Source organism: Aulonocara sp. 'chitande type north' Nkhata Bay, linkage group LG10 (assembly GCF_057382095.1).
Source record: "Aulonocara sp. 'chitande type north' Nkhata Bay isolate Kocher_YH1m ecotype deep benthic linkage group LG10, A_spYH_male_GT1.1, whole genome shotgun sequence".
NCBI classification, from domain to species: Eukaryota; Metazoa; Chordata; class Actinopteri; order Cichliformes; family Cichlidae; genus Aulonocara; species Aulonocara sp. 'chitande type north' Nkhata Bay.
In genome coordinates, this window is record NC_141353.1 from 15,639,627 (window position 1) to 15,666,132 (window position 26,506).

General features: G+C 39.2%; 2 protein-coding genes across 2 annotated transcripts in view; one reads left to right on the forward strand and one right to left on the reverse strand.

The window, feature by feature from the left end:
- zbtb20 (zinc finger and BTB domain containing 20) overlaps positions 1–22,693 on the forward strand; it is a 36,619-nt gene extending 13,926 nt beyond the window's left edge. Inside the window, exons 2-4 of the mRNA XM_086308564.1 lie at positions 2,039–2,183; positions 3,449–4,954; positions 7,690–22,693. Coding sequence (XP_086164690.1) covers positions 3,469–4,954; positions 7,690–8,225 — 2,022 coding nt within the window. The 5' untranslated portion in view covers positions 2,039–2,183; positions 3,449–3,468 and the 3' untranslated portion in view covers positions 8,226–22,693. The remainder of the gene's footprint in view (positions 1–2,038; positions 2,184–3,448; positions 4,955–7,689) is intronic.
- On the reverse strand, positions 22,556–24,860 carry LOC147320505 (ADP/ATP translocase 2). The gene is made up of 4 exons (XM_086308565.1): positions 24,657–24,860; positions 23,333–23,819; positions 23,106–23,246; positions 22,556–22,983 (listed from the first exon to the last, which is right to left on the reverse strand). The coding sequence occupies exons 1-4, from the start codon at positions 24,765–24,767 to the stop codon at positions 22,826–22,828; spliced, it is 897 nt and encodes a 298-aa protein (XP_086164691.1). The 5' UTR covers positions 24,768–24,860; the 3' UTR covers positions 22,556–22,825.
- Between the last annotated feature and the right edge of the window lie 1,646 nt (positions 24,861–26,506).

A 26,506-nucleotide genomic window follows, 5' to 3' on the forward strand; every position in this document is an offset into this window, starting at 1 on the left:
ATATATATATATATATATATATATATATATATATATATATATATATATATGTATGAGGGGGTTTCCTTTGACTTTGTCAGTCAGGATTATTTAAGGAGGGGTTCATTCACACGCAACAGGTCGCAGTTATACATAGTTTCTAACTTAGCAGCTACGCCAGCGCTCAGTTTAGACTTATATAAATATATATATTTATAGTAAACCATCTGTATGTGTTATTTTAGGTCACTCACATAACTTTATAGTGAATAGAAAATGGCTAAAGTTATATTTCATATGTAGGAGGTTCATTTTATAATAATTTTTTTTTTATCCAGATCAAAACTGAAAAACAACCAACTGTTTGCGTTTGGTTGAAAGCATGATCCATCTGAGTATTGTGTGATCACCATCTGCTCCTAAACATGTTATTACATGCCTATATCTAATCATCAAATTTGTAAGTTGTTACGAACATGTCTGGAAAACAAGCACTGAGCGTCCCACAGAGTGCGGCGCTCCTCGAAGGGAGGCCCGAGACCCAAGCAGTCCGTCAACTCAGCCATTTCTACTCAGTTACACTTTAACTGTACTTTTTCAGCCCAGATTTTCTGCTTCAGCGTGCTCAATTATAACGACAATGATCATCTTCGGGCCACATTTACACATTAACGCGTGTCTGTTACCTTGGCATAGAAGAGCAGAACCGAATGCAGCCAATGATCCTTCCACACGAGTGTGTAAGGAAAAAAAAAAAAAAAAAAAAGGGAGGTCACTGCTTAAAATCTCATAGTTTCTGTAGGCAGGCTTTACTTCAGTGTCTCAAAGTAGGTGTGCTGTTGGAAAGTACTCGAGAGCCGTAAAAGAATAATTTGCTCCAACATTAATGCGCACGTCTGGTCAAATCCTGGCCCTGTTCTGTTCATTCAGCAGCACAGAGTAGTTAGTGGCGTTTTACAGAGCACTTCATGTTCCTGTTGTAGCAAGCGTGGCTGCTGCTGAACGTCTTTTACAAAAGAAAAAAAAATTGAGTGTCAGAAATATCATCCACCCTCAAATTAATGATAAATATTCACATCCAAACATGCCGTGAAAATTTCCAGGTACTTTAAAAGCTTCACTGGTTACATTACCTGATGGCACTTTGGAACAATGTGGGTCTAATTTGTTTGGTGGAGGCATTTTTTCACCGATTCAATGCATTTTTTAAACCCCCCTTTTCCAGTTTCCCTGCTCTTGAACGATAGCACGAGTGTGCGACTTGAGTCTGATGAGTTTTATGTGATTTTGTGATTTTTTTTTTTGTCTTCTTTTTTGGGGTCAAACATTTGCATACATGCATTTGCATGTGTTTGTACAGTGTGAGAGCAGTTGTGTCAGACTTCCTTAGCATCACCAAAGCAGCTCATCACATGCTTAATGTTGTTGAATGCCTTTCTTGTGTTTTCAATGAAAGCCTTGTGTGTTTAATATTTGACTCTTTTCTATTATTACAGCTGAAAACGTTGCTTTACATCTGTGTGAGACATTGTGCCGTTTCATTTGTGGATTTGAAAATGACAAGGGGAACAGATACGCACACGCGCACACACACACACACACACACACACACACACACGGATGGTGAATATGACTGAGACCTTTTCCAAAATATTCAAACAAAAACAAAGCTCCTTAGGAAAAAAAAGTAGATAATTTTTTTCTTTGGAAGGGTGTGGTTTTATTGCCCAGAAGCTCAGGCAACTGTGTGCGTGGGTGTGTGTGTGTTTGTGTGTGCGGGGGGGGGGGAGCCAATACCAAAATTATTTTCAACCTTGATTTGTAGTTTTCAGTCATGTGAACTCACCGACGTCCATTCATCTTGCTTTTTAAAAACTCTTCACACATCTGTTGCAGCAGACACTCCTGCTAATGTGGCTCCTGGTTCATTAAGGGAGTGGCAGTATCGACGAGGCTGTATGTGGCATTAAGATTTGTCTTTGTCTTTTTCCCTCTCTCTCACTCTCACTCTCTCTCTCCCTCTGTCTCCCCCCCCCCCCCCCTCCAAACACTGTGGCAGAGCAACACATGACTTGGACAGAGAGGACTGACAGCCTTGCCTAGCACCAGGCCTCTGATCAGCCATCTCCACCAGCAAACTGAAGCTTGACCCGCACTTCATCACCAGCCACACAAGCATCTTCGTAACAAAACGTCATCTAACTGTGAGTACTATACTCCTTTCATTTTTTTAAAATAACGTATTCTTCCTTAACGTTTCATTCACTGAGCTGGGAATTAGCACTAAAGGGTTGTGTTGACACTTTTGTACTGCCTCTTGCAGTAATTTTTACCTAAATTCAACTTCACTGGTTAAAACAAAATCTAGTTTTTATCATTTGACCCCCCAACATTAATTTTACTTCTACTCGCTATATAATAACATTTTAAATTATAAAGTGTTTCTTCAAACGTTCCCCTGTGTATTCAGCAGTAATTTGTTCGATTCTGCCTCATATTTTCATTAGCACTATTTTTTAAATAAATTAATTCACTGACAGATGAAGTGTAAAAACCAAAAAAAAAAAAAATCAGTATAATATTCCACTTGGTTTTGAAGGGCAATTTTCTTGGTTTCAGTACAAGTTGTGTTTAATGATCCTTCAAATAAGGTCAGCAGCTGTACTTTAAAGCAGAAATTATACTTAAGTATGTTTCTGTGCTAAATAATACATTTTCAAAGCAGTTGTAGAACAAAACAGACAATTCGTATACTTACTACCTTTCTCATTTTTATTCCTTCAGCTGAGGACATGGAAGAAAAGCACTTTCATTTATCTCTCACACTGATCAGCCGGGTCACGTTTTAGCGGATCCCTAGGATAGTTAGGAAGCGCCATCACAGTGAACACATGGCTAACAAAAGAGGCCTGTTTGTCCTTTAAGCCCAGTGCACCACCTAATGGTGTTCGGAGGAATTTCAGAAATACACACTGATAGAAACTTGGAGTAATTAGATGGGAACCATCTTAATTGTCCTTCAGTTTGGCGATGTGGAAGAAAAATGTAGCTCAGAAGCTGGAATTACTGGATTGTCTCCTAATACTATGAGACTGAACTGAAAGACCCCCCCCCCCCTCAGAATGAACACATTTGTCTTATTGTTTTAGACATTCTCCAAAGAATTGTATTATTTTTATTATTTATAACAGGCAGTTGTATTGAATTCGTATTCAAACTGATTGCTGTGTCATGGTTGACGACATTTTTACACACAGTTTAGAAAGGCAATTTCCTTGAATGGATAAAGAGCTTCTTATCATATTGCCTTTGGTTATAACTGTTGTATTCCATTGTGCACGATTTTATTAATCCTAATTTATCAGCGACGCTGGGAACAATGACGATGTTTTGTTGTTACATGTGGGAAAAAAAAGTGCCGGGACTTTTAGTGTTGTGTTCAGTCAGGCATGTTGCTTCCTGCTTGCAGGTGACATCAGTTGCAAGGGGATGACCGAGCGCATTCATAACATCAATCTCCACAACTTCAGCAATTCTGTACTTGAGACCCTCAATGAGCAGCGCAACCGTGGGCACTTCTGTGACGTGACTGTTCGGATCCATGGAAGTATGCTGCGAGCTCACCGGTGCGTGCTGGCTGCTGGAAGCCCCTTCTTTCAGGACAAGCTGCTCTTGGGCTACAGCGACATTGAGATCCCTTCTGTGGTCTCGGTACAATCCATCCAAAAGCTGATAGACTTTATGTACAGTGGGATTCTGCGAGTGTCTCAATCAGAGGCTCTGCAGATCCTCACTGCTGCCAGCATCCTTCAGATTAAGACCGTCATTGATGAGTGCACACGGATCGTGTCCCAGAATGTGGGCCTGGCTGGTCCAGGGGGGTTCCCTGTTATACCGGGAGATTCTGGTCAGGAAACACCCCGCGGCACTCCAGAGTCTGGCACCTCTGGGCCCAGCAGTGACGCAGAGTCAGGTTATATGCAAGCAACATCACAGCAAAATGTGGATCGTGCATACACATCTCTGTACTCCTACCCTGGCCTGTCTCTGCAGAACGGCACCCGTGAGCGCTCCCTTTACATTAACCCTCTGTCGACGAATTACGATCCGAATCTTAGCACTCAGAAGGACCAGCAATCTCAAGATCCACCCTGGATGAACCGCATCCAGGAAAGATCTCAGCAGGTTGATCGCTTCATCTCCACAGCTGAGTCCACTCACTGCCGCAAGCAACCACGACCGGTACGCATACAAACAGGAGGCGTGAAAGTAAAGCAGGAAGAGGATGATGAGTACAGCTGCTATGAAACTATGGGGGACTGCCAGGACGACACTGACCAGATTGAGGGTGTAGAGAGTGAATCCAAGGTTGAAAGTTTTGACTCAGGGGTGAGCTCCTCCATTAGTACTGAGCCAGATACAATGGAGCAGCAGCCATACCTGACTGGCTTTAGCCGAGACGGTGGCGGGGAAGGAGTTCCAGTGCAGATAGAGGTCAATGACTCGTCCCCAGAGCAAGTGCAAAAGACAGAGGACGGGGACACATCCCACAGCACTAGTGATAGTAGCATGATGCATACCCTGCAAAACTCAGTCAAACTCAGCCCTTTGTCCCAGTACATGCGCCAGCCAGACACCAGCAATCTAAGGATGCCGCTCACCGTGACCAGCAATTCCCAAGTGATGGGCACTGCTGGAAGCACCTTCCTGCCCACACTCTTTCCTACACAGCCGGCTAGAGACCACAAGCCTTTCCTTTACCTTCCTGGCCAGCAGCAACCCCAGTTTGTGGCAGTGCCGCCCCCTGCAATGCCATCATTCCCCAACCCTATTTCGGTACCGCAATCGCCAGCTCAGCAGCAACAGGCTGCAGGAGGAATTGGTCAGGGGGAAAAGAAGCCCTATGAATGCACTCTCTGCAGTAAAACCTTTACTGCCAAACAGAACTACGTCAAACACATGTTTGTCCATACTGGTAAGCGAAAAATATTTTTAATCAGTTGAATTTTCTTAGTTAAGCAATAATAATTCATCACTTCTCTAGGTAATGCCTCTGCTTGTGAATGCTGAAAGCTTTTCGGTTCGCCACAGTCTTTTTCATCTGAAATTCATTCTGATTACGATGTTTCGTGACAGTACCTGAGCTCGCTAATCATAAACTATTCAGACAAATTTTGTTAGTGCAGGAGCAATATGCCAGTGCGGAAGAGCTGGAAAAATCCAAGGTTACCACACATGTGAGGTTGTAGTTTGTTCACACTGGGGAAACAACCAAATGAATACTGTACATATTGATATCTGATTTCCTGTCTTCGGTTTTCTGCAAAACATGTGGGTGTCATAGAAATGACTGTTTGAATGTAGGAACAAGTGTAGGTCAAGTTTAGATTAAAGCAGAAAAACGAGATCTCGACCATAAAAAGTGAACTTTTAGGTATTTGCAAAGTTACTCTTTAGAAAGTTCATCTTTACTATTTACATACAGTATAAATCAGTATGTAGATTTATGAGAGGCACTGTTGCACAAAGATAGTTGCCAAGTTCTAGCGTTGCACTGCACTGTGGATTGTAGTTCCAGTGTAAAGCTGAGGCCTGTCGACACATGTCTGTCATCTTATTGCTTCCAGCATAATAAATAATAAACCAGTACCCATCCTAGCAATTTAACTAAATTACTAACTGATGAAAAAACAGCCCAAATCGCATTCGTTAGGTCACGGTTGACTATTATCTTTGCCATCATTTCTGTTTAACTTGCAATGCCAGCAGAGTGCTTGTGCAGCACATCGTTTCACTGTGCACCGCTTTCCTCCAGCACTTAGAACCTTATCAATCACATGCTGTAGAAATCATCATCACAGAAAGAAAGAATAAAATATCGTATATAATTAGATGATCTTGTTAAAATTGCGTACTCAAATAGCCATTATTATTCATTACAATCCATCGCTTGGCCAGAACCACTTGTCATATGAAAGCTATTTGAAACTAAATTTCCTGTTTTACTCGCATAATTGTGAGCAGCAGAGTGATGACAGATTGAGAAGGAAAATAAATCAGCGATCGATTAATCCCCCTGGACTAGATCTGAACAAGTCGTGGCTGCCGATGATGGATCGCCTTTGTTAATCTCGTAAAAATTATATTTTTCAGAATCCACAAGGATGCCAGCGTGATTTAGTATAACATGCCGCTGCTGTCCATATGAGAATACATCTAACGCATACACAAGATAACATCTTTTGTTTGTTTATTAAGCAGGAGTTACAAAGTACCCCAGAAAATGTAATATATCACATCTTCACAGGGCACGTTGACGCGGCGCACTCAAAATAGCTAAAAAGATAATGATAACACGTGCAGCAGAGGTAGTGTGTCATTTTTCTGCAATCAAAAACCTGTCAGAGACATAGAGAATGCTTTTCAGCGGTATGAATCACTGTACTGCGAGTACACCGCCCCCCGGGCAACACAGTAAAATACCTGTTATGTATGTGCTGCTCATGTGTTGTGACCCTGAAACCTGACCTCTGCAAGGGCCTGGGTCGGGTCAAGTGGAAATAAACAAAAAAAGACAAAGCAAAAGCAGAATTTATTAGCTTCGTTAAATGAAAGCAGGTGGCAACACATTCATTCATTCGGCACAGCAGAAAAGCAGTCGATACACAGAACTTCATTAACTTGCGTGGTACAACTTGTGTTATCAGTCTCCTTCTCCGCCTGTTCATTTTACGTTATTATTGATATGTTAATATTTTACAGCCCATAATGTCAGCAGAGACAATTATGGAAAATGATTTTAACGTCGCGACAAAGTGGCAGAAATGCCAAATAGATGCATAAAATATTGCTTTCGCAGTCCTGACATTTTAGCCCCACTTTTCTGCGCCGTCATTACAACGTTATTACATTTTTGTAAAATACTTCAAATGTATCGTTTTCTCGCTTTTTGTGTGTGTTTTTTTTTTTAAATTTGCGCATGTTGTATCAGAGCAACTGTGACGAAACCTAAACCTTTCCCACGGCGCTGTAGCGTGCAGCGCAACGTGAAAGCAGCATCACAATACAGCAAACGCAGGTTTAAATAATTCTAGCCAGAGGTGTGTTCCTGTACTGGAAAAGTAACCCCTGTGGCTTTGGGCGTCTGATGTTGCTGTACAAGTTGAAGTCAGCTGATCCTGCCATGTTTTTTTTTTCTATGTAGGGCTTAAGAGTCAGCTGGCTGTGTTTCAGGAGCGTTTAGCGTCAAAATTTGCCTTGATTCAATTTCCAACTACTAATTTGGTCCAATTTTTTTGTAATTAATAAATCAGACACGTGCCTTCGTAATGGCTGATTTACCCACAGCAGCGTGTGCACCCTGAAATCTTTCATTAAAAATTACCGCGCCACACAGACCTCAGTGAATGTCCCTATCGAGGTGGATGTTTATGTGATAAACAGATGGAGCTAAATTAACCTCAGAGAAAGAAACCAGAGAAAGGGTGAGAAGGGTTATAAGAATTTTCCCTTGAATAAATTTTTCTTTCACCGTTCAGTAATTGCACGTCCACCTGGTCTGGAGATACATTGTGAGATTTTAATCATTTAAAATGTTTAGTAGTGATTTTTTGACACCCATCTTGTCCATATTCCTAACCTAATCCACAACTTTCTTCCCCCTTTTTCCCCCCACCCTCCTTAATGCTTTTGTCTTTCATGCACATCCAGGTGAGAAGCCTCATCAATGCAGCATCTGCTGGCGCTCTTTCTCCCTGAAGGATTACTTAATAAAACATATGGTGACACACACGGGGGTGCGGGCCTACCAGTGCAGCATCTGCAACAAGCGCTTCACCCAGAAGAGCTCTCTCAACGTCCACATGCGGCTGCACCGTGGAGAGAAGTCCTATGAGTGCTACATCTGCAAGAAGAAGTTCTCACACAAGACCCTGCTGGAGAGGCACATGGCCCTGCACAGCACAGCCAGCGCCATCACTGGGCTGTCAGGGAGTGCAGTTGCCCCGGGTCCTGTCTCCATTCCCATGCCTATGGCCGTCCCTGAGCCCGGAGCTGGAGTGGTTGCCCTCGCCATGCCAGTAAGTGGAGGTGCTGGAGTAGGGGCTGGGGTTGGAACAGGAGTGGGTGTAGCTGCAGAAGCGAGCTGCCAAGAAGGGACCACCTACGTATGCTCCGTCTGCCCTGCCAAGTTTGACCAAATGGAGCACTTCAATGACCACATGCGAATGCATGTCTCCGATGGATAAGTACAACTAGATAAACTTCTTTCAAAAAGAATGACAAATAAAATGGCACTAGATTTTCCTTTTCTTATTTTGAGGTATGAAGAGTAATGAGTATAGACACTGGCACATTAAGTTTCCCAAAAAAAAAAAAGATTTTTTTTTTCTGTTATTCTAAAAGAAAAAAAAAGATGGTGGCCTTAAGGCTTAGTAGTTTGATATTGATCTACTGGATGGATCCTAACTACAGGCCTCTAAATGTATGCTTTCCTAAAATACTGATTTATGTGTTGAACACTACCGAAAGGCCTACGAAAGAAACACATACACACAAACACACCTTTTGTGTCGACATGTCTGAATGAATATACCTGTTTGAACGTTCGTGCATTTGCATGTGTCTGTCTGTTTATCCAAGTGTGTGCGTGTGTGTGCGTTACCGTGTGTGTGTGTGTGTGTATGTGTGTGTGTGTGTGTGTGTGTATGTGTGTGTGTGTGTGTACATTGCCATGAAATATCTATCATGGCAGTTGTGAACCCATATTGACCAGTTTGGAAACTTTAGATGTCCAAGCTTACTGTGGTATAATTTACAACAACAATAATAAGAAAAAAAAAAACACCTGGGGTTGGGCTACATATTCCCTCTAAAAATACTGATGGTCACAAGATTGCCTTCTTATATGAAATAAAAAAAAAGGAGAGTAGTTAATTTGACACTGGGTTTTATTTATTCCTATTGTATTAAGGGATTATAATGCAGCCATTGTCAAGGTACCAATTTCAATCATTGTCCTGAAATGTAACACCCTCGTCAGCGGTGACGGGGGCAGATATTTCTCACATGCTTTATAATTATTGTCCATGCATTCTGATGGTAAAGATGACTAAATTACGGTGTGTTGATGAGACAGTATTTGAGCAAAAATCTGTTTCTTTTTTTCTGAAGTTTGGAGTTTAACTCATTTGCATACACTGCCACTAATATCTTCAAAAGACTGTTAAGGCTATTAGACCTCTTCCATGTCAAAACATAAGAAAAAAAGAAAGATTGTTTTTGCTGACGGTTTTTATTTAGCCTTTCACGCTCATAGTTTTGGCAGGTTGGAATATGCGACTAAACTCTCGCCTTCATAATTGCTGCTCCTCAACTTGCACCTGACTGTTATGGGATATAGATAAAAGAAAAACAAACCCAAACAAAACAAAGATTTGTCACTTCAACTATTGTTGTTATTAAGTAGCCGATGTGGTTTTAATTTGATAATTGAATTTGAATATCGGGGAGGGGTTAGGCTAGTTGTTGATTGAAACAGTGTTGTTTAGGAGTGGATCATTTAATTTGAATCAAATTTGAAATTAAAGGAAACGTCACCCCTGATCACAGAGCACCTGTATAACCCGTTTAATGGTATTGCAAAGCTATTTCAGCAGATGGGAGCTAAATGCATTGCTTTTCATGTCCTAGCTCTCCCTGAAGGCTCAAATAGCGTGCAGTGTTTTGAAAGGAAATACAGTCTGAAAGCAAAACAAGTAGCTCCACTGACTGATTGCTATCACACTGTTTCATGGTATACCACAAGTTGCAAATGGACTTTGTAGACAATAGCATACATTCCTAATTTTTCTAAAACCTAGACAACAGCATGTACAGAATAGATTTGGAAGCTAGTGTGTGCAAGTTGTCATCCCTGCATCACATCACTTAAGGCTCATTTCTGATATTTCAATTCTTTTTTTTTTTTTTATTGCTTTTTAATCCAAAATAGGACACACACAGACACACGCACACATACACTCGGACACACACACACACACACACAGACGCACGCACGCAACTGCCTGCAACTGCAATCTGAAGGATTTGCTCATTTATGTGAGCAAACACTTTCGTAGTTGTATTATTAAAAGAATAACTAACTGCATACGGGGGTCTTAAAAAGACCCGCTGTCGATTTAAAAAAAAAAAGTGCTACTTTGCACATTTTCTTAAAATGCCTGTGCTTGATATTTAATCATTTTCCTTAAATGAACTATGATTTTCTTTTATTCAATTTCAAAGGAAAAAAACAACAACTTTTTTAAAAAAAATCTTGATAAGTGGACTGCATTATTTTCTTGCATATATGTTGCACTGCTTAAACCAATAAGTGCACTACTGTTAACAGAGATATTATAGTTTTAGAAAAGAGGATTTTTTTTTTAAATCTAACATTTGGTTGTAGAGTTCACATGTAATAGAATAGCTTTGTTTCAATTTCTTCATTAAGTACTTCAGCGATTCTTGGCTTTTCTTATTGCTTGCAGTTACCTACAGTATATATACTTGTGCCGTGTTAATGCAAGCACCTGTTTTTATTTAAACCTGTACCATTATGTGTGCTCATCTATGTTTTAACCTTTGAATTCACTCTTCTATGGAGTCAGCTCCCTGTAACAGTTTTATTCAACTGCATTTCTTTAGTAAAAGAGCAGAATTTTCCTATGAGAAACATCCAAGCCAAACAACATTAACAGTGCAACAACGACAGTAATAATAAACAAACTCCCGTCCGACGCTGTTGGCGGAGGTAAAAAAATAATAATAACTATTATTATATTATTAATAATAAAACATTTATAAAGTGTGTGTGTGTAACATAAATGGTATGTGTCCTAGAACAACTTTTTTCTGTGGGGTTTAAAGGTGTAGGGGAGGTGATGGAATGCGGCTTCTTTGATATCTGTCCGTCAGTCGTACACAGTTGTGTCCCTTCCTTAGTGTCCGTATGTCTGTGAGTGTCTGTGTGGTATATAGCCTAATCAAAATGTTGATAAGTGGAATATCTGAACTGTAGGGCTTCCTTTGCAATATGCAGCGCAGGTACTATGAGAAGCAGCTCTCCAAACCTTTTGGGCTAATAAGGCACCTGTAACAGTTGTTCGGAGGATTTTACTCAAGCTTAGGTCAAGTACTGTTGACTTCACTGTACCAGATTGGAGAAGTTGTGTCAAGCATTTTTGATGCTAAATTTCATATAATTGCTACTAGATTTCACATCACTGCCGAGTCGGTTTCAGATGAAGTCAAGTGACGAACATGTGAGACCCGGTGATGTCGGGATTCTGGATTCTCCTGGTCTGAAACTGAAATAAAAATAAATCGGCCACACTTTAGAAATACACTGAAAAGCCGTGAGGTTGGTCCTCAGTAAAAGTAGCACATTATTTAACATTTGATTGGGCCCGTCTCTTACGGTGTGCATATAAGCCTAAACTACATGGTTCCTGTTTGTAGCTGTTGTTGCCAGGATGGCAATATTGCTGCATGCTAGTGCTATATTTGTCTCTACACAGCACGTGGAGGGTAATCTCATGCCTTAACAGACAATGCACTAAATAGAAATATGTAAGCAACTGCCGAGATCTCTTTCCAACAGTATTGCCACACGTATGGCGCACAGCTCATGATGTTGGTGTTTGTTGTCTGTTCAGTACCAAATAAACACTGCCAAACTAACATCATCACTTCTTTAACAGCAAAGGCAGAGACATTAATGAAATCGTTTCAGTGTAACGTGTGTATTCAGTAATCTAGCATTCCTTCATGGCACCGAAATTTTTACATATTTTGTGTAAACACGTATATCAAATGCACTATTGACTGTAGCTAGATGAGTACAACCAGCTTTGTGGTATCATTGGTCTAAATAGTAGGTTAAGTAGCTCGATGTTGGTTTTCTTTTTCTTTTCTCCTCCAAATATTTGATTTCACAAGTTCACTATCAATCGTTTCTCTCTATCACTTCTTTTGGAATAACAAAAGTAGCCAATCTCAACATTATCTGGATGAGGGCTAAATAACTCGTCCCGTCGTCAGTTGACTTCTTGTATCATAAGGTGTTTGATAGCAGACCAGGCTCGGAAGGGGAAGCACCTTCTCTCCAGTGTGTCATAACGTGCTCAGAGCATACCCAGGCTTCCTCCCCCTCTGTCCCCTGTCGCATTAGCATCACACGCTCTTCACTGTCCATAGTTATATATTCCTTATACTGCTTCAGATACTCGTGGTGGTGCTTAATTCCCTTTTCTCAGTGTTGCAAAAAAAAAACAAAAAAAAAACCCCAAGTCAAAAATTGTTGAAAAGTTGCAACATTATCCAGAAAAAAAAAGTCCTTATCTCAATCGTGCTTCTTCTAGTTGTTAGACTAGACTTTATGTTTGCAAAGTGTACGCATATTTTCCTGAACAAAACATATTGAAAAGTAGATACTAGTCTTGAGCCTGCAGCTGTTTGTATTGTGTTTCAGATATATTCCTGTTTATGTTTTGTTTATCGTAGTGTAGAGACACAGGGTCTACAGTACATTGTTGTCCTTCTTGCAGTAAGTTTAATTCATTGTTATACTTCTTTATTTCGGAGTTCCTTCTGCTTTTTTCTGGTGGTCATAGTGGTGTTGTTTATACATACATAGCTTCGCGCGACTGAATAAAGAATAGTCGGTTATTTTTCACAGTGTATTATATATATATGCATATACGCTTTGCATTTAGTTGAAAACAAGGAAATGGAAGATAGTAATGGTGAGGGTGATACTGAGTAAGGAACAGGTTCATTTTATTCTGATAAGCATGTGTCTGTCTTCCTGTTTGTCTTTAAGTCTGTCTCCACACATTTTAAGCCAGATTTATTTTATTTAGGCGCGAAGAAAGTCACAAAAGTAGAAAACACATGAACGCATTCATATAATACTTAACAGCTTTTTTATTTTTTTCGTTGCTTTTTTCGTCCTTCTACAGTACACATAAGAATGAAATAGATAACTTCTTACAAATAAACTATATATATTTTAAGTATCACCATCTCCACACAGATAAAGAATACATTTTCAGATAGTTTGATAAAATTGCAGCTAGAATATACAATACCTTGTGTGATATAGGGAGTACGCCTATCAAGTGCCTATCAGTACATACAGCAACTATACAGAATATTCATAGTTTTTCTCTCCTACGTTGCACAAATACAGAATATACACAGTGGACTAATGAAAAATAGACTATTTATACTATTACTGCTAAAAACCTGGTGGTTGTGAGTGCATAAGAGAACCCTTTAAATACCTGAAATGTTCTATTCATATACAGTAAAGACTACATCAGCTAGTTTTATTTTTTAAACATACATGTATACAGTTTGGAGGATGAAAAGATTTAAAATGCAATCACGCACGCCTTTGATTGGTTGGTTTAGATGGCAGTTGGAAATTAAAATATGAAATCCTAATACTGGATAGCCATTTTGTTTTCCTGTCACATTGCTCTCTGTCATAGATGAGGCTTTTTTTTTTCAGTTTTTCACATTTGCAAACAAGCCATATACTGTACTGTACTGTATGTTTGGGGAGAAAGGGCAGTGGCATTTTGTGAACAGCAGGGGGAGCCACACATCAGCCAGAAGAGGTGAAGTTTAAACGAACAAAACAAAAACAAGTAGAATCGTTGAATATTTTTGATTCTCTTTGTTGGTCATTATGGCCGTTGCGTTTTTTCATATTACAATAACATCTGTGGGAATGCCACTAGTTGCCTCCTCTGAGACTACATGAATGAAATGGTTTGCAGTCTGTAGGATCTGAAAGCTGCTTTAAGGTTCTTAGTTGGCTCCAAAGTACACTGTGCGCAAATCACACCAGGCGTGCTTTGACCTTGATGGCAGGCCCGTCCAAATGCAAGCCAATGCCCAATTTCCCCACAATGATCATTAAAGTTTTATCTTATCTTACAGCCTTGTTATTTATGTGCAGCTTGGAATCGTAAAGGGCAAGCAACGAGCAATGTGGTTAAAAAAAAAAGAGAAAAGAAAATGGTTATTAAACATTAGACTGGCCGGTTTTTATCACCGCAATTTGGAAATAAAAAGTGGGATGCCAAATTGAAAGTTTTGGCTACAGATAAACAGCTCTTCCCTGAACAGCAGTCTTTAGGTGCTTGGATGAACAAAAACTAAGAGAGAAATACGGCAGAATGAAAAACCACAAATCAAGTTTCAGGACCGAGTGGCTCTGAGATAAAAGGTTTTGTGATGGCTTATTATTTTGTCCCCTGTGGACTAATTACCACAGTTTTCTCTCTAACCTTCTCCAGCCTAGTTACGGTGCCAAATTTGGGGAGGATGAGGGGAGACTTTAAATTATAAGAGTAAGAGGGAAGCAGACAAATATAAAGAAGAAGAAAAAAATCTTCATTTTTTTTCTTAAATGCAAAACCTTTTATAACATTAAATGCAGCATGCCAAAAGAAAGTGATTGCCTTTATTTTGAATCTTTGAATCCTCCATAATGCATAGTTTTCAATTAAATTAGGAGAAAACAGCTATGATTAACAAATATACACTTAGTTTCATAGACATTTACTGTTAAAAGGAAGCATCACAAATATAGGCAATGTGATATAGCTAGTCCCTGTCATTCAACCGTCACACTATGACATCCTCAGAAACAGTTCTGTTTGAAATTTAAGGGTTTTGCAGACATAATGAAGCAGCTGTTCAGATTTTCAAGTAGACACAGCTATACTAAGCTATTACAATATCTAGATTATATTTACTATTCTCCGAACATGCAGTTATTACTCTACCCCAGATGTGTTGTTTTAGAAATAAAACACCATCTTCAGGTAACTACCATCGAACAGTCCAAATAAAGCATGCAGTCCTGTCTACACAGCTTTTTTTTTTTTTTCAGTGGAGGAGTACTTTGTTATCGAGTCCCTGGATAACACGCATTCAGTATCTTTTCTTTATCACACTGATGAGGGGACTTGGACTCTGAAGAGCTGAGCCTCTTTGTATTCTCAGTCACTCAAGTCTTTTTGGCTTAGTTCAGCTGGATGAGACGATTAGGTTAAAGGTGTGCAGCAGCGTCAACTAAAAACATGCATTCCTGTTCAGAGCAGCACATTCCAACTCAAACCAAACATTAAGGAGAATTCCCAGCACTTAATCGTTTTTACAAACCCGTGTGGTAGCAGACTTGCTTATCACAAGTTTAGCAAAAATTTACATTTCCCTAAAAATTATCCCATTTCGTTTTTTTTTTAAATTTCTTAAATTTTTTTTTAGATCTCATCTCGACATTTATTTCAAACTTTGCCATGAGATCACAAACCCTTATAAGCTCTGACCACAGCTAACGCTTGTGCGGACTGGTTTTATAGACAACATATACACTATGCTATCGTTCTGCCTCTCTCTCTGTGTAGGTCACTCTTTAATAGTGCAGAGACATTAGAAAAAGTCGAGGTTCCTCGCCATGACGTTGGCCGTGGTCTCGGCCAACTCGTGGTCTGCCATCACTGAAGACTTAGATGAAAAATTTCAGCACTAGCACTGTGTCTTCATAAAACGGGCAGGTTGGGGGTAATTAGCAAAACGGGGCCATGGTAATCATTAGAAGTTAAATAAAACAAACAAACAAACCAAAGAAAAGGTTAGGACAATTTTAAGTTTTTGAAAAAATGAATATTTCTTTATAATGTGTGTGGGGTTCCTACAATTGGGCTAGATTGCCACCGTTATTATTATTATTACTATTATTAATATTAATATGATTGATTTTCTTTGTTTTTAATCTCATGGCAGGGTGCTTGTGAAAATGCGTATACGTTATGTCACTTGTTTATAGTTTTGTGGTTGTGTTAATTTGCCTATTGTAGACCAAAATAGATTTTCTTTTTTTAAAAATAAGAAATGCAACAAAACATAAAAATGAATCTGACACAATAGCTGTGATGTAAACTATTGCATGTTAAAACATGTATAAGATTGTAAATGTTGCATTGTTCCTCTGGCAAAACATAATAATCATTGGTTACGTCTTCTATACACACATTTAGCAAATCGGTGTACACTTTCACCTTCACATTGGATTGTGTTTAATATATTTAAGGCTGTCCCTAGTAACTAATCTGACATTGTAACTTAAGAGTACATTCAGCCATTTATACTTGAGATGGACCAAGATGTTAAGTTTGCACATATTTGTAAGTTGTTTATTAAGCCAAAAAAAAAAAAAAAAAATGGAAAAAAAAAAATTATACACAACTTTAAGTCTCAGCAACTCAAATCTAGTTTAGGTGCTCGTCACCTATTAACAAATCGACCTTAATGTTCGCTGAAAGAAAGGCAACAAAGCCGGTTGTCACTGCGCAACAAAAGTAAATTCAAACCAAACTGTACGATGGATTTCAACATCGCGACGTGATTAGGTATTATTTATCAAAGTGATTCAAAAAAAGAGTATATTTTTGTAATAGCGAATGTAAATCATTTGGCAACAATTAGTTTTATAACTATGAGGTCCAAATCTGGGTAAAATCTGCTGTATTTGTTCATCCTGTGTATTCAAAATAGAAAATTGAATTACTGTAATTCAGGCAGGGTTTTTTTTTTTTTTTTTTTTTTTTAAATCAAAACCCGGGCCGAAGATATTAACATTTAAAATCCAAAATTACACGCACCCTTTTTAAAAAGCAGCTTAGGTTTGATTTTGATTTTTCTTCTTCTTCCATCGTGCTTTCAGGCTTTTTGCTGCCATATCATGTACCTAGATGCTTTTGTAAACATGCACATGAGTTGAAATTTGAGATGTGGTTATAAATATGTGTATATTTTGTCAGGCTTTTTTTTTTTTTTTTGCCTATGTCAGCTTTTGATTTTGACTATTTCCCTTCATAAAAAAAGAAAAAAAAAGACATCTCTTATATAGTTATGAACTTGGCAGAAGTGGAGCTGTTGTAGTAAAGTTAGTTAACATCACAACTAAGCAACCCTGAAATATATGCTGCAGTAATGTGTTCAGTTTGTTTTTGATAATTTATGCTCCAAGTTGGTTTGTATGTTGTTATTATTGTTGTTATGAAACAAGCTTGTATGAAATGTATTGACTGCTGTTTTGAAATAGGGGATAAAGTTTTTTCTTTTCTTTTTTCTTTTTTTAAATGTATGTGCAAGGATGTTTTTATAATATGATTTGTCAAACACTGGACTGGAGTGAGTTTTCCAACATTTCCAAGTTGAGAGATGTATTTGACAGACATAACTGCACAGGCAACACCCGTTAGCACCGATGTGAGCTGACAGACAAAGCACACCCTCCCCCCGCTGTACACGGGAGGGTGAGTAACATGGCCGCCATCCTCCCGATCAAAATAGGAGTTATTTGGATAGAAGGAGTTACCATATTTCCTTTTGTGCTGGTTAATTGCATTCAGTAGGTGATGGGTTATATATAAAAATATATATATATATTTAATAGGAACTATTTATTAGGGATGTCCTTCAAAATTGTTGTTATGGCATAGACTGGTGACAGATTTGTTTTTCTTTTCTGGAAAAGAAAATTCATAAAGGGATACCACTTCACAGCTAAGTAGTTGTCAGAATCACCCAATATGTTCTTTCTAGAGCAGATTTAACAGTTGCCTCTCATTACACCTACCACCACTTCTCAAACCAGATAAGAGATTTGCACTAGACTGATTTTGGTCTTATTCTATCAAAAGCAATATAATTCACACGACACATATTTGAACCATAGTATGGGACGCTTGTCCTCACCATGGGAATGCTGAGTAAATGGTGATATTTGACGTGTTTTACTTTGTTTTGTTTTTTTTGTATTCAAAGGTACAGAATTGGTTTTTTAAATGCACATGACATCCATATATTGCTGTTTGTAGCAGGGTTCTTTTTTTTCTCCCCTCGCCCCTTTTTCCTTCTTCTTCTTCTTCTTTTTTTTATGTTAAATTTACCCAGCAGTACCCTGAGTATTAGTGTCCAGATTTGAGGGGCATTAAAACTGTTGTTTCCTCCTGTGATTGTTTTGGACAAATCAAGCAGCTCTTACAGATCCGAAGTGAGAGTAGGGATGTTATGAGGGATGGAATCGTTCACCACGAGTCAGTCGTCTTCATCACACAAGCCAACATGTTTAGAAATAAACACAAATGCCAAAAGAGAAACCCAGCTGTCCGCCGTCGTGCACACCTTTCCCTTAAAAACTTTGAGTGATATTTTTCTGGGATGTTCCAGAAAAAAAAAATGCTTTAAAATGAAACAATAATGAAAAAACGAAAATCCAAAATGCATCTTTTTTTTTTTTTGTTCTTCTTTTCGTCAATGAACGCACCATCATTGGCTGCTTATGTAGAGAAGCCACCAAAATGTATCATACGTCATTTTCAATTAGGGTCATTTACCGGCAGCATTAGCGATCGGCCCGAACGTCACTATATTTTTCTGATAAATAAGTGTAAATTTTTCAAAAATTCACAAAGAGCAAAACGTCACCATTTTATCTGGATGTAGTAGCTTTCCTGTTTTCACCGCTTTGTGGTGTTGTTGAAAGATGTTGCGGTTTGTCTAAATTTGTTGCGTGTTAGAGGAAGCATAAGTATGTGCCTTCTTGTAATCTCCTTGGTGAGCTTGTTATTATTGAGAAGCTGAAGCCAGCCAATTGTGTTTGCACTAAAACCAAATTGCTTTTTGTGATGTAGACTATTTAAGCAAGCTTGTTGCGTCACTTTAACCGTACAGTATGCATGAGGGTGAAATTGGTAAGTCTAGGGCTAGAGCTCTCATCTGTTGACCTGTAAACCAGTGCAGCTTAGAGGATCTTGTGAATATATCTTGGCTTAGTTTCGCATTTAGTTTTCAAATTCCATCTCCTTACTCATCCAGTTTTTCACGACAGTTAAAGGTAAAACGAAACAAAAACAGAAAAAACAACACAAAAAAAAAAATCAAATAACACATACCATTTTACCGATACAATACAGCTTTTACTTTCACATGCCACAGTTAGAGTTACACAACTGCAGAAGAGATTTTCATTTTTCTGAATCCATGGGAACGCATGAGTATACGAGGTCGCCTCGAGACTATTGGTCAAATTCATTTAGGTCGTTTTTGAAGACTTGTATTTATTGCATATTTCCTTGACATCTAAGAAAGGCCTACATCATGCTTTTGAGTCTTACAAATGCACCTTATTCATGTCAGTCCATGTGGGGTAAAAAAGGAAAAAAAAAAAAAGGCTGGCAGTGTAATATCTCTGATTTTAGCACCTTACTACACAGCATGTTTTCACTTTATGCCAGTTTAACTATTCTTCCATATGTATGATTTCAAAAATAAATCTCATTCTTTGTGAAATTGTTTCATGGGATGTGCCAAAGTTTGGAGGCGATCTCCCAAGTGTTTATGCTTATCATATTTTTTTTTTCTCCTCCTCCTTCAGTTATAGCAAGGGTATGTCAGAACTTTCCTATAACAGTGTGTGGAATCAATTTATCTCAGCAAACAGTATCATTACTTGCCATTTTACAATAAGCCCTGTATTTCACATATATTTACCAGTGATGTGTATTTGTTATTATAAAGAAAATAGCCGTAAAAGCTTCATTATGTTACATAATATTGTGACTTTTTTCGAAAAACTGTGAAGACTTATCTTGCATATACTTTATACAGAAGTATTAAGCCTTAATACAAAAGACTAAAAAAAGTGTGGAAGAATAAACTGATTGTTGCTAAGTAAGGATGATTTTTGTAAATGTTACCAGCACTTTTTTTGTAATTTTCACTCTCTGAGGTATTGTACAAGTTCAAGCTGTTTGTGAAGTTTGATTATGAAGGAATAAAAACTAGTACTTTCCTGTACTTCACAGAAAGTCGTGTTGCTGTTTTCTTTTTGTGCTCTTTTATCTTTTGTCTTTGGATCAATGAATGCCTGTGTAGTAATAATAATGATAATAATAATAGGACTCACATTTCCCAACTGCGCTGCCACAAAGTACTAACATCCAGTTAATCCTTAAAACCAGATAAACATATAGATGAAATGCTCGGAGTCAATTTATTCGAATAAATTACCCGTCGTAGCTAAAATTAAGCTCATAAATAATATTAGCCTGGTGTGTTGTGGTGCGTGTTGATTCCAAACACAGTTGGAAGTGACGAGATAATGAACAACAGGCTGGAATGTATCCCAGAATGCACTGTGCAGGAGGCAGGGAACACCCCGGACAAGCTGTCAGTTGGTTACAAATCTAACAATGATTAATAAACAGTCGCAGTCGTACTTCACACCTACAGACAATTCAAGAGTACAGTCCACTTGACTCACAAGTGTTTAGACTGTGGGAGGAAACTGGCACGACCAATGTGGAAAGAGCTACAGAGATGATTTCAGCAGGAACCAAAGAGCAGGTGTGTCCCGTTGTTAGGTGTGCGTTTTTACCCCCGAGCTGCTGCAAAGTACAGCACGTGGCTGCGCAAGGCCGCAGATGATTCTCAGATATGGCCATATCAAACGTGGTTTGCGCTGGGGCTTTTTACACTGATTAACATACTGTGTGTGTGGACGGAGAACAACCCGAGCAAGATCAATACGAGCTTTTATTGATATTCAGATTAGAGCTATGTGCTGTAAACAGTGCTCCTTATTTCCACAAGCAAAGTTAAAGAAAAAACAAATGTCAACCATGCGCTTCAATAATACTCATTAACAGATTAGCAGATGTCTAAAGAATGGATAATATGACAGGTGTGATTTGGCAAAAACATTACCCAGCAAGAGCAGACAGGGAGAAGGCAAAGAAGATAATGTGTACTGTATGCATTTTATTCAGATGCATACGTTATTGGTGTTTATGACTGCAAATTAAACTTGTGTAGGACAAACATAGCTCTACTGCCTTGGCAAATCATTCCCTTTCTTTATATGGCTACACCCACGCTCTCAGTACAAACAGGAAAGTGATTTGCCGGTTTTTTAATTCATATTTCCAAACGATTTAGAGGTGAATCTCTCGTCAAAGCAAAGTAAAATGCAAAGGGTTTCATTTAAATTGATGTAAGACACTGAGCAAACAGTTCTGTATCTGTCCACTTTATTAGCAACTTTATAAACACTTTAACATTTGTCATTTTAAATGCACTGGACAAATATTCTTCCTTTACTTTGTCAGGCTCTCGGTGCTTTATTGTAAGGTGTATTACTTTTTTTTTCTTTTTTACAATGTAATAGAGGAACAACAACATTTAAGTTACAGTGTTACAGTACAGGCTACAGTTACACAGCATCACTCTGGAATGCATCAACACCTCTTTAACCTTCTGAAACGAGTTATACAGGCAGCAGGTTTCGCTGTATTGAAGTAATAAGTTCAACATAGCAAACACTGCCTGGCTGTTTGTGATGATTGTTTATCTCGGTTGGGTCAGGGTGAGCCTTTGTTTTGTTGTCATAATATTCTGATAAGATTTAAAGCCTGTTTGAGCTTTAGACACTCCTCATTAAGAAACTCTCAGTGGGAGCAGTTTAGCAGAGCTGATCTAGTTTCACGCTGTATGCAACTGGCGCCCCCTGCTGTCCACATTCAGTATCTCGGGTTAAGTAGACCGAAACCAGATTGTATATTGAAACTTGTGTGTAAGGGCCTCTTAATCGCTGCTTTATCTTTAATCTGACTTTTCATTAGGTTTAAAAAAAGAAAAAAAAGCCATGCCATTTTTTTACATACCTGCCAAGTTTACCTTAAACTCTCTCTCTCTCATAATTTATATATCTATATAATCAAATTACACCTATGTTAATTTACACTATGTCATATAGGCTTTATTACTTATGAAAAATGTAGAAAGTATGTAGGAAGTATTTCTCCCATAACACTCTGCCTGGCTACAGATATGACTAATAAAGCAAGTGTTCACCTAGCCAGTCATTTGCAGCTCACTTAACATGCACCACACCTTATAATCATGTTTGCTATTTAGGTTGACAAAGCAAAACCAAACTTCTTACATCGCCAAAGCAACTTGTGATGGATGCGAGAATAGATTTGAATTCAGTTGGTGTCTTGGATGCGTGGTAGTCATTCTGTTCTTCTAAATTTAAGAGCTATATTTATTCAGACACTGAATATCCAATGAGAGGGATATCTTGAACTATATAAATTCTATTTTATATATTTCTCTTAAGATTTACATTTTCCAGCTGTTTGAATAACTAAAACTGCAATACTGTCAATTTACATGTGCTGTGAAAGATAACCTAGAAACAGAACCTCAGTAAGGTCAGTATACAAGCTATAGATTGTGCTACTAACAATCTGAGTGGCACAACAAAGGAGGTGACACTCGAGTATTCTACTCTACAATCCTAGAAGTGGCCACGGTCAAATGCAGAAAGGCTCAGGGAGAGATAAGCATGAGTAAATATAGCCATTGGGTGTAATCCACTTTGTGCATTTCATTATCCAAGTGAGTGTTCATCCCATGCTATAACAGTATTGGAGACAGTAGACATAAATTGTTTAGTTTGTTCCCCAGAATAAATTTATTCAAGTTGGGACCATACAAACCTAGTGAATGACAGGAGGAGGTATCATATTTCTTTTTAAACAGGAATGACATTGGTAAACAGGGTGTGGAACGTTTTAAAATCAAAGATGCACAACGTACAGCCATCTCTCACTATTGGTGAGAAGTTTGTTCCCATAAATAAGGCAGAACGCAGAGTCCGTAGAAATGGAAAGTTATTACATTTAGCCAAATTGGACAGTGATGTGACAATGAAGATTTAGAGGACCTTCTTCAGCTCATCGTACAACACCAGCACGAAGGCGCCGCCCATGCCTCTGAGCACGTTGGACCACGCTCCCTTGAAGAAAGCCTTACCACCCTCATCGCGTGCGATCTTGCGCCAGCAATCAATGGTCCCGGTGTACATGATTTCAGCTGAGGAAGGGAAAAAGAAAAAGAAAAAAAAGAGTTAGCTACGAAATAAAACTCAATATAGAACAGATCAACTGTAACTTCTGGGTTCATGTCTAGGTGACGCATGTTACAAATACACTCACCTCCTTTACGTCCGGACTGCATCATCATACGTCTACGGACAGTATCGAAGGGGTATGAAGTCAGGCCAGCAACGGCTGTCACAGTCTGTGCAATCATCCAGCTCACCACAATGTGGGTGTTTTTGGGGTCTGGAAGCATTCCTGCAAGCACAAAAGGAAAGGTAAATTATTTACAACACCAATAGATGCAGATGAATCGCTTTATGATCAGTGCGAAATAAACATACCCTTAGCTGTATCATAGATGCCGAAGTATGCAGCCCTGTAGATAATGATGCCCTGCACAGACACATTGAAGCCCTGGTACAATCCTTTCAAGCCGTCAGACTTGAAGATCTTAACCAGGCAGTCACCCAGACCTGAGAACTCTCTCCCGGCTCCTGCCTTTCCCACATCAGCTGCCAGACGGGTACGGGCGAAGTCAAGGGGGTACACGAAACAGAGGGAGGTGGCTCCAGCAGCACCACCAGAGGCCAGGTTGCCAGCAAAGTACCTCCAGAACTGCGTGCGCTTGTCGACGCCATCAAGGAAGACCTTCTTGTACTTGTCCTTGAAGGCAAAGTTGAGGGCCTGGGTGGGGAAATATCTGATGACATTGGCAAGGTTACCTCTCCAGAAGGAAAGGAATCCCTGCTCCTTGGGAATACGGACAACGCAGTCCATGATACCCTTGTACTGCTTATCAGCTGTGATCTGCTTACTGGCATGCTGGACCTGGATTAAGAGAAAAGGAGAATCACACAGACTGAGGTTAAAAATCAGGAAGCTAAGGAACCACTTTACAGCGACAAGGTCCCTTTGTTGTGACCTTGAAGCTATAAAAATTGCAGGAACCACAAGAGAAATTCTTAAACAGTAATCAGTAATTAATGATAATGACTACCGTGTTGAATTGTAATCTGACTAGTTAATTCGGACGTGGTTAACCATCTATTAATTTAATCACGCTCACACAGACAGACACTAAGCCTCAAATAACACAAATGTCACTAAATGCAAGGTGTAATACAATGTCGTTGTTCGGGTTGAACAAGAAGGGATGTAAAACTTGCTGATCTGGCTGTGATTGACTACCGCCCGGGCTTTAGCTTAGCAGTCGTGCTAAACGCTGCCTAACATCCGGGGGTACATGGGCCATCACAATGATACGCCGCCAAATTTTACCGAGAATACTATAATCATGTTATCCCCGTGTAACTACAGTTGAGATACCAGCGCTTTAAATAATCCAGACGAGTTGCCGGCTGTTCGTACAGAGTGTTCTCGTGTTTGTCCTTTGTTAGCTATGCCGGCTAAGGTTAACGTGTAATAAAGCTAGCGTTAGCAGCCGGGCTCGTGTAGGTCATTTCCCCATCCTGTCGTGACCTCAAATGATTGAAGCAGTCCTTCTTTATAGTTTCACCGTTTCCGGATAAACATTATAATAAGCAAGCTGCAATTAGTTTAAGTACAAGCTACTCAATTAGTATTCGATTAATACTTTTAAATGGCAGTGAGTAAGATTACACAAGCTAGCCGGCTAACGGCTTTCCGCCAGTCAAAGAGTTTTACCTGAAGGAGAAGCTTCACTCTCTCAATAGGGGCGACGGCTGTTTTGGAGATGGCAGCGGAAATACCACCGGCCAAGAAATCCTTGGCGAATGAAACAAGTGTATCGTTCATATTGCGATGTTCTTGATGCGTCTTCCAGGTAACTAGTAAATACTATACGCCCCTCTGCGGCTGATGGCCTGCACCGACAAAATGGCCGATCGTGTAGCTGCGCCGGGGATTTATTTCACATATCGGATCGCGATATTACACGAGAACTAGCCTCCACGTCACGCGCTGCTCCGCCAATAAAACGGTCCAATTTGTCTTGTCGTCACTTTACGTAGTTGTCTCGACCCCAGGCGAGTAATTCCTGAATTATAATTAAATTCACGTGAAGTGCCTTAATTTAGACCGAAAACCAAAATGAGACAGACCGTGTTCTCGTTCCTTTTTGGCTTCCTGCTCAGAATCACTATCGTGGGTAACGAGACAGTTTCCAATTCTTGGTGTGAATCATACCGTGAGGTTCATCTATCAAGGACCTTAAAGATGCGTAATCCCTACAATTATTAACGGCATATTACCTGTTATGAAACAACTCTGGCACAGCCTGTACTCATTTTCAGTGTTACGTGTGACTCTATTAACATAGGTTTCGCATTCTAGTTTTGCCCTGATCTGCATATTTACACTAAACGGTTAAATCACTGCACCAGCCTGCAGATAATTCTTCACGTACTACGCAGTGTCAGCTAGGATGATATTCGATGCTTGTTCATTTCTGCACCTGCACTGCTGGTACCACAACTACCCTCTGAAAGCCACCTTTAGGTGTGTGTGAGTCACCATTGTGACAATGCTGCAAATAGATATTTAATCTATCTAGTAGACTTAAGCACATATGTACACCAGAGGGCGGCAGAAGACTTGGCCTCAGTTTTATGTGGCTATCTATCTATCTATCTATCTATCTATCTATCTATCTATCTATCTTAATGGCTTTTCTGCTTGTCTGACTATTTATAAAAGCCATTGATTTTCTTTCAAACCACAGATCATCGAATAATATACTTGTTGACTTTGTTTTATTGATTTTTTGACATTATTATGTAAAACCATAACATCACTAACACTCAACATATATTTTTAACTGTATTTGAGCATTTGGATCTGCGAGCTGCACGTTTCTTGGCTCATGCGCAGTGTTGACCACAGGGAGGTGCTGCTGTCATGCCATGTACAGCAGTCAGTGTCTAGCCATCTCTAAGAAATCCTACCACAGACCAGCTTCTGAAGGTGAAAGGGCTAACAGCGTATTAAATGAACCCCCTTGGTACTGCTGTGAGAAAATATTTGCCTATTCAAAATTTAAAAGCACCCTGGAAAAATGTTTAGTTTTTTCTCAAAATCTTGCGTTGCCCTCTGATATTTACAGTTCCTTATGAAATGCCCTGTGTGGTTGGTCTTGTTTGTCTGCATGTGCATTTTAACGCCAGTCACTGTCCACTTGTATTTCTTGCTGCCACTTGAGAATACATTTCAACAGGATGTGTAAATGAATCCATTAATCCCTCTGCTTTTAATTACAGTGAGGACAGCAGGTCAATTGCACGCACTTTGCAATTTCAAATTGCTTTTGTTCGCCTTTATTGAGAGGCAGCTGTGGGTGTATTTAATCATGTTTTTTGAGTGGAGCATTTTTTTAAAAACATATAGGCTTGTGAACTCCACGAAACCACAAACAAACACCTTAAAGTAAAAAGAAGAAGAAGAAAGCAATTTATTAAAAAAGTGGATGCTATACTTGAAAGCTTTTCAACGATGCTACAAATCTTTGTAAAATACTGAAAGTGAGAGAAGTTGAGGAA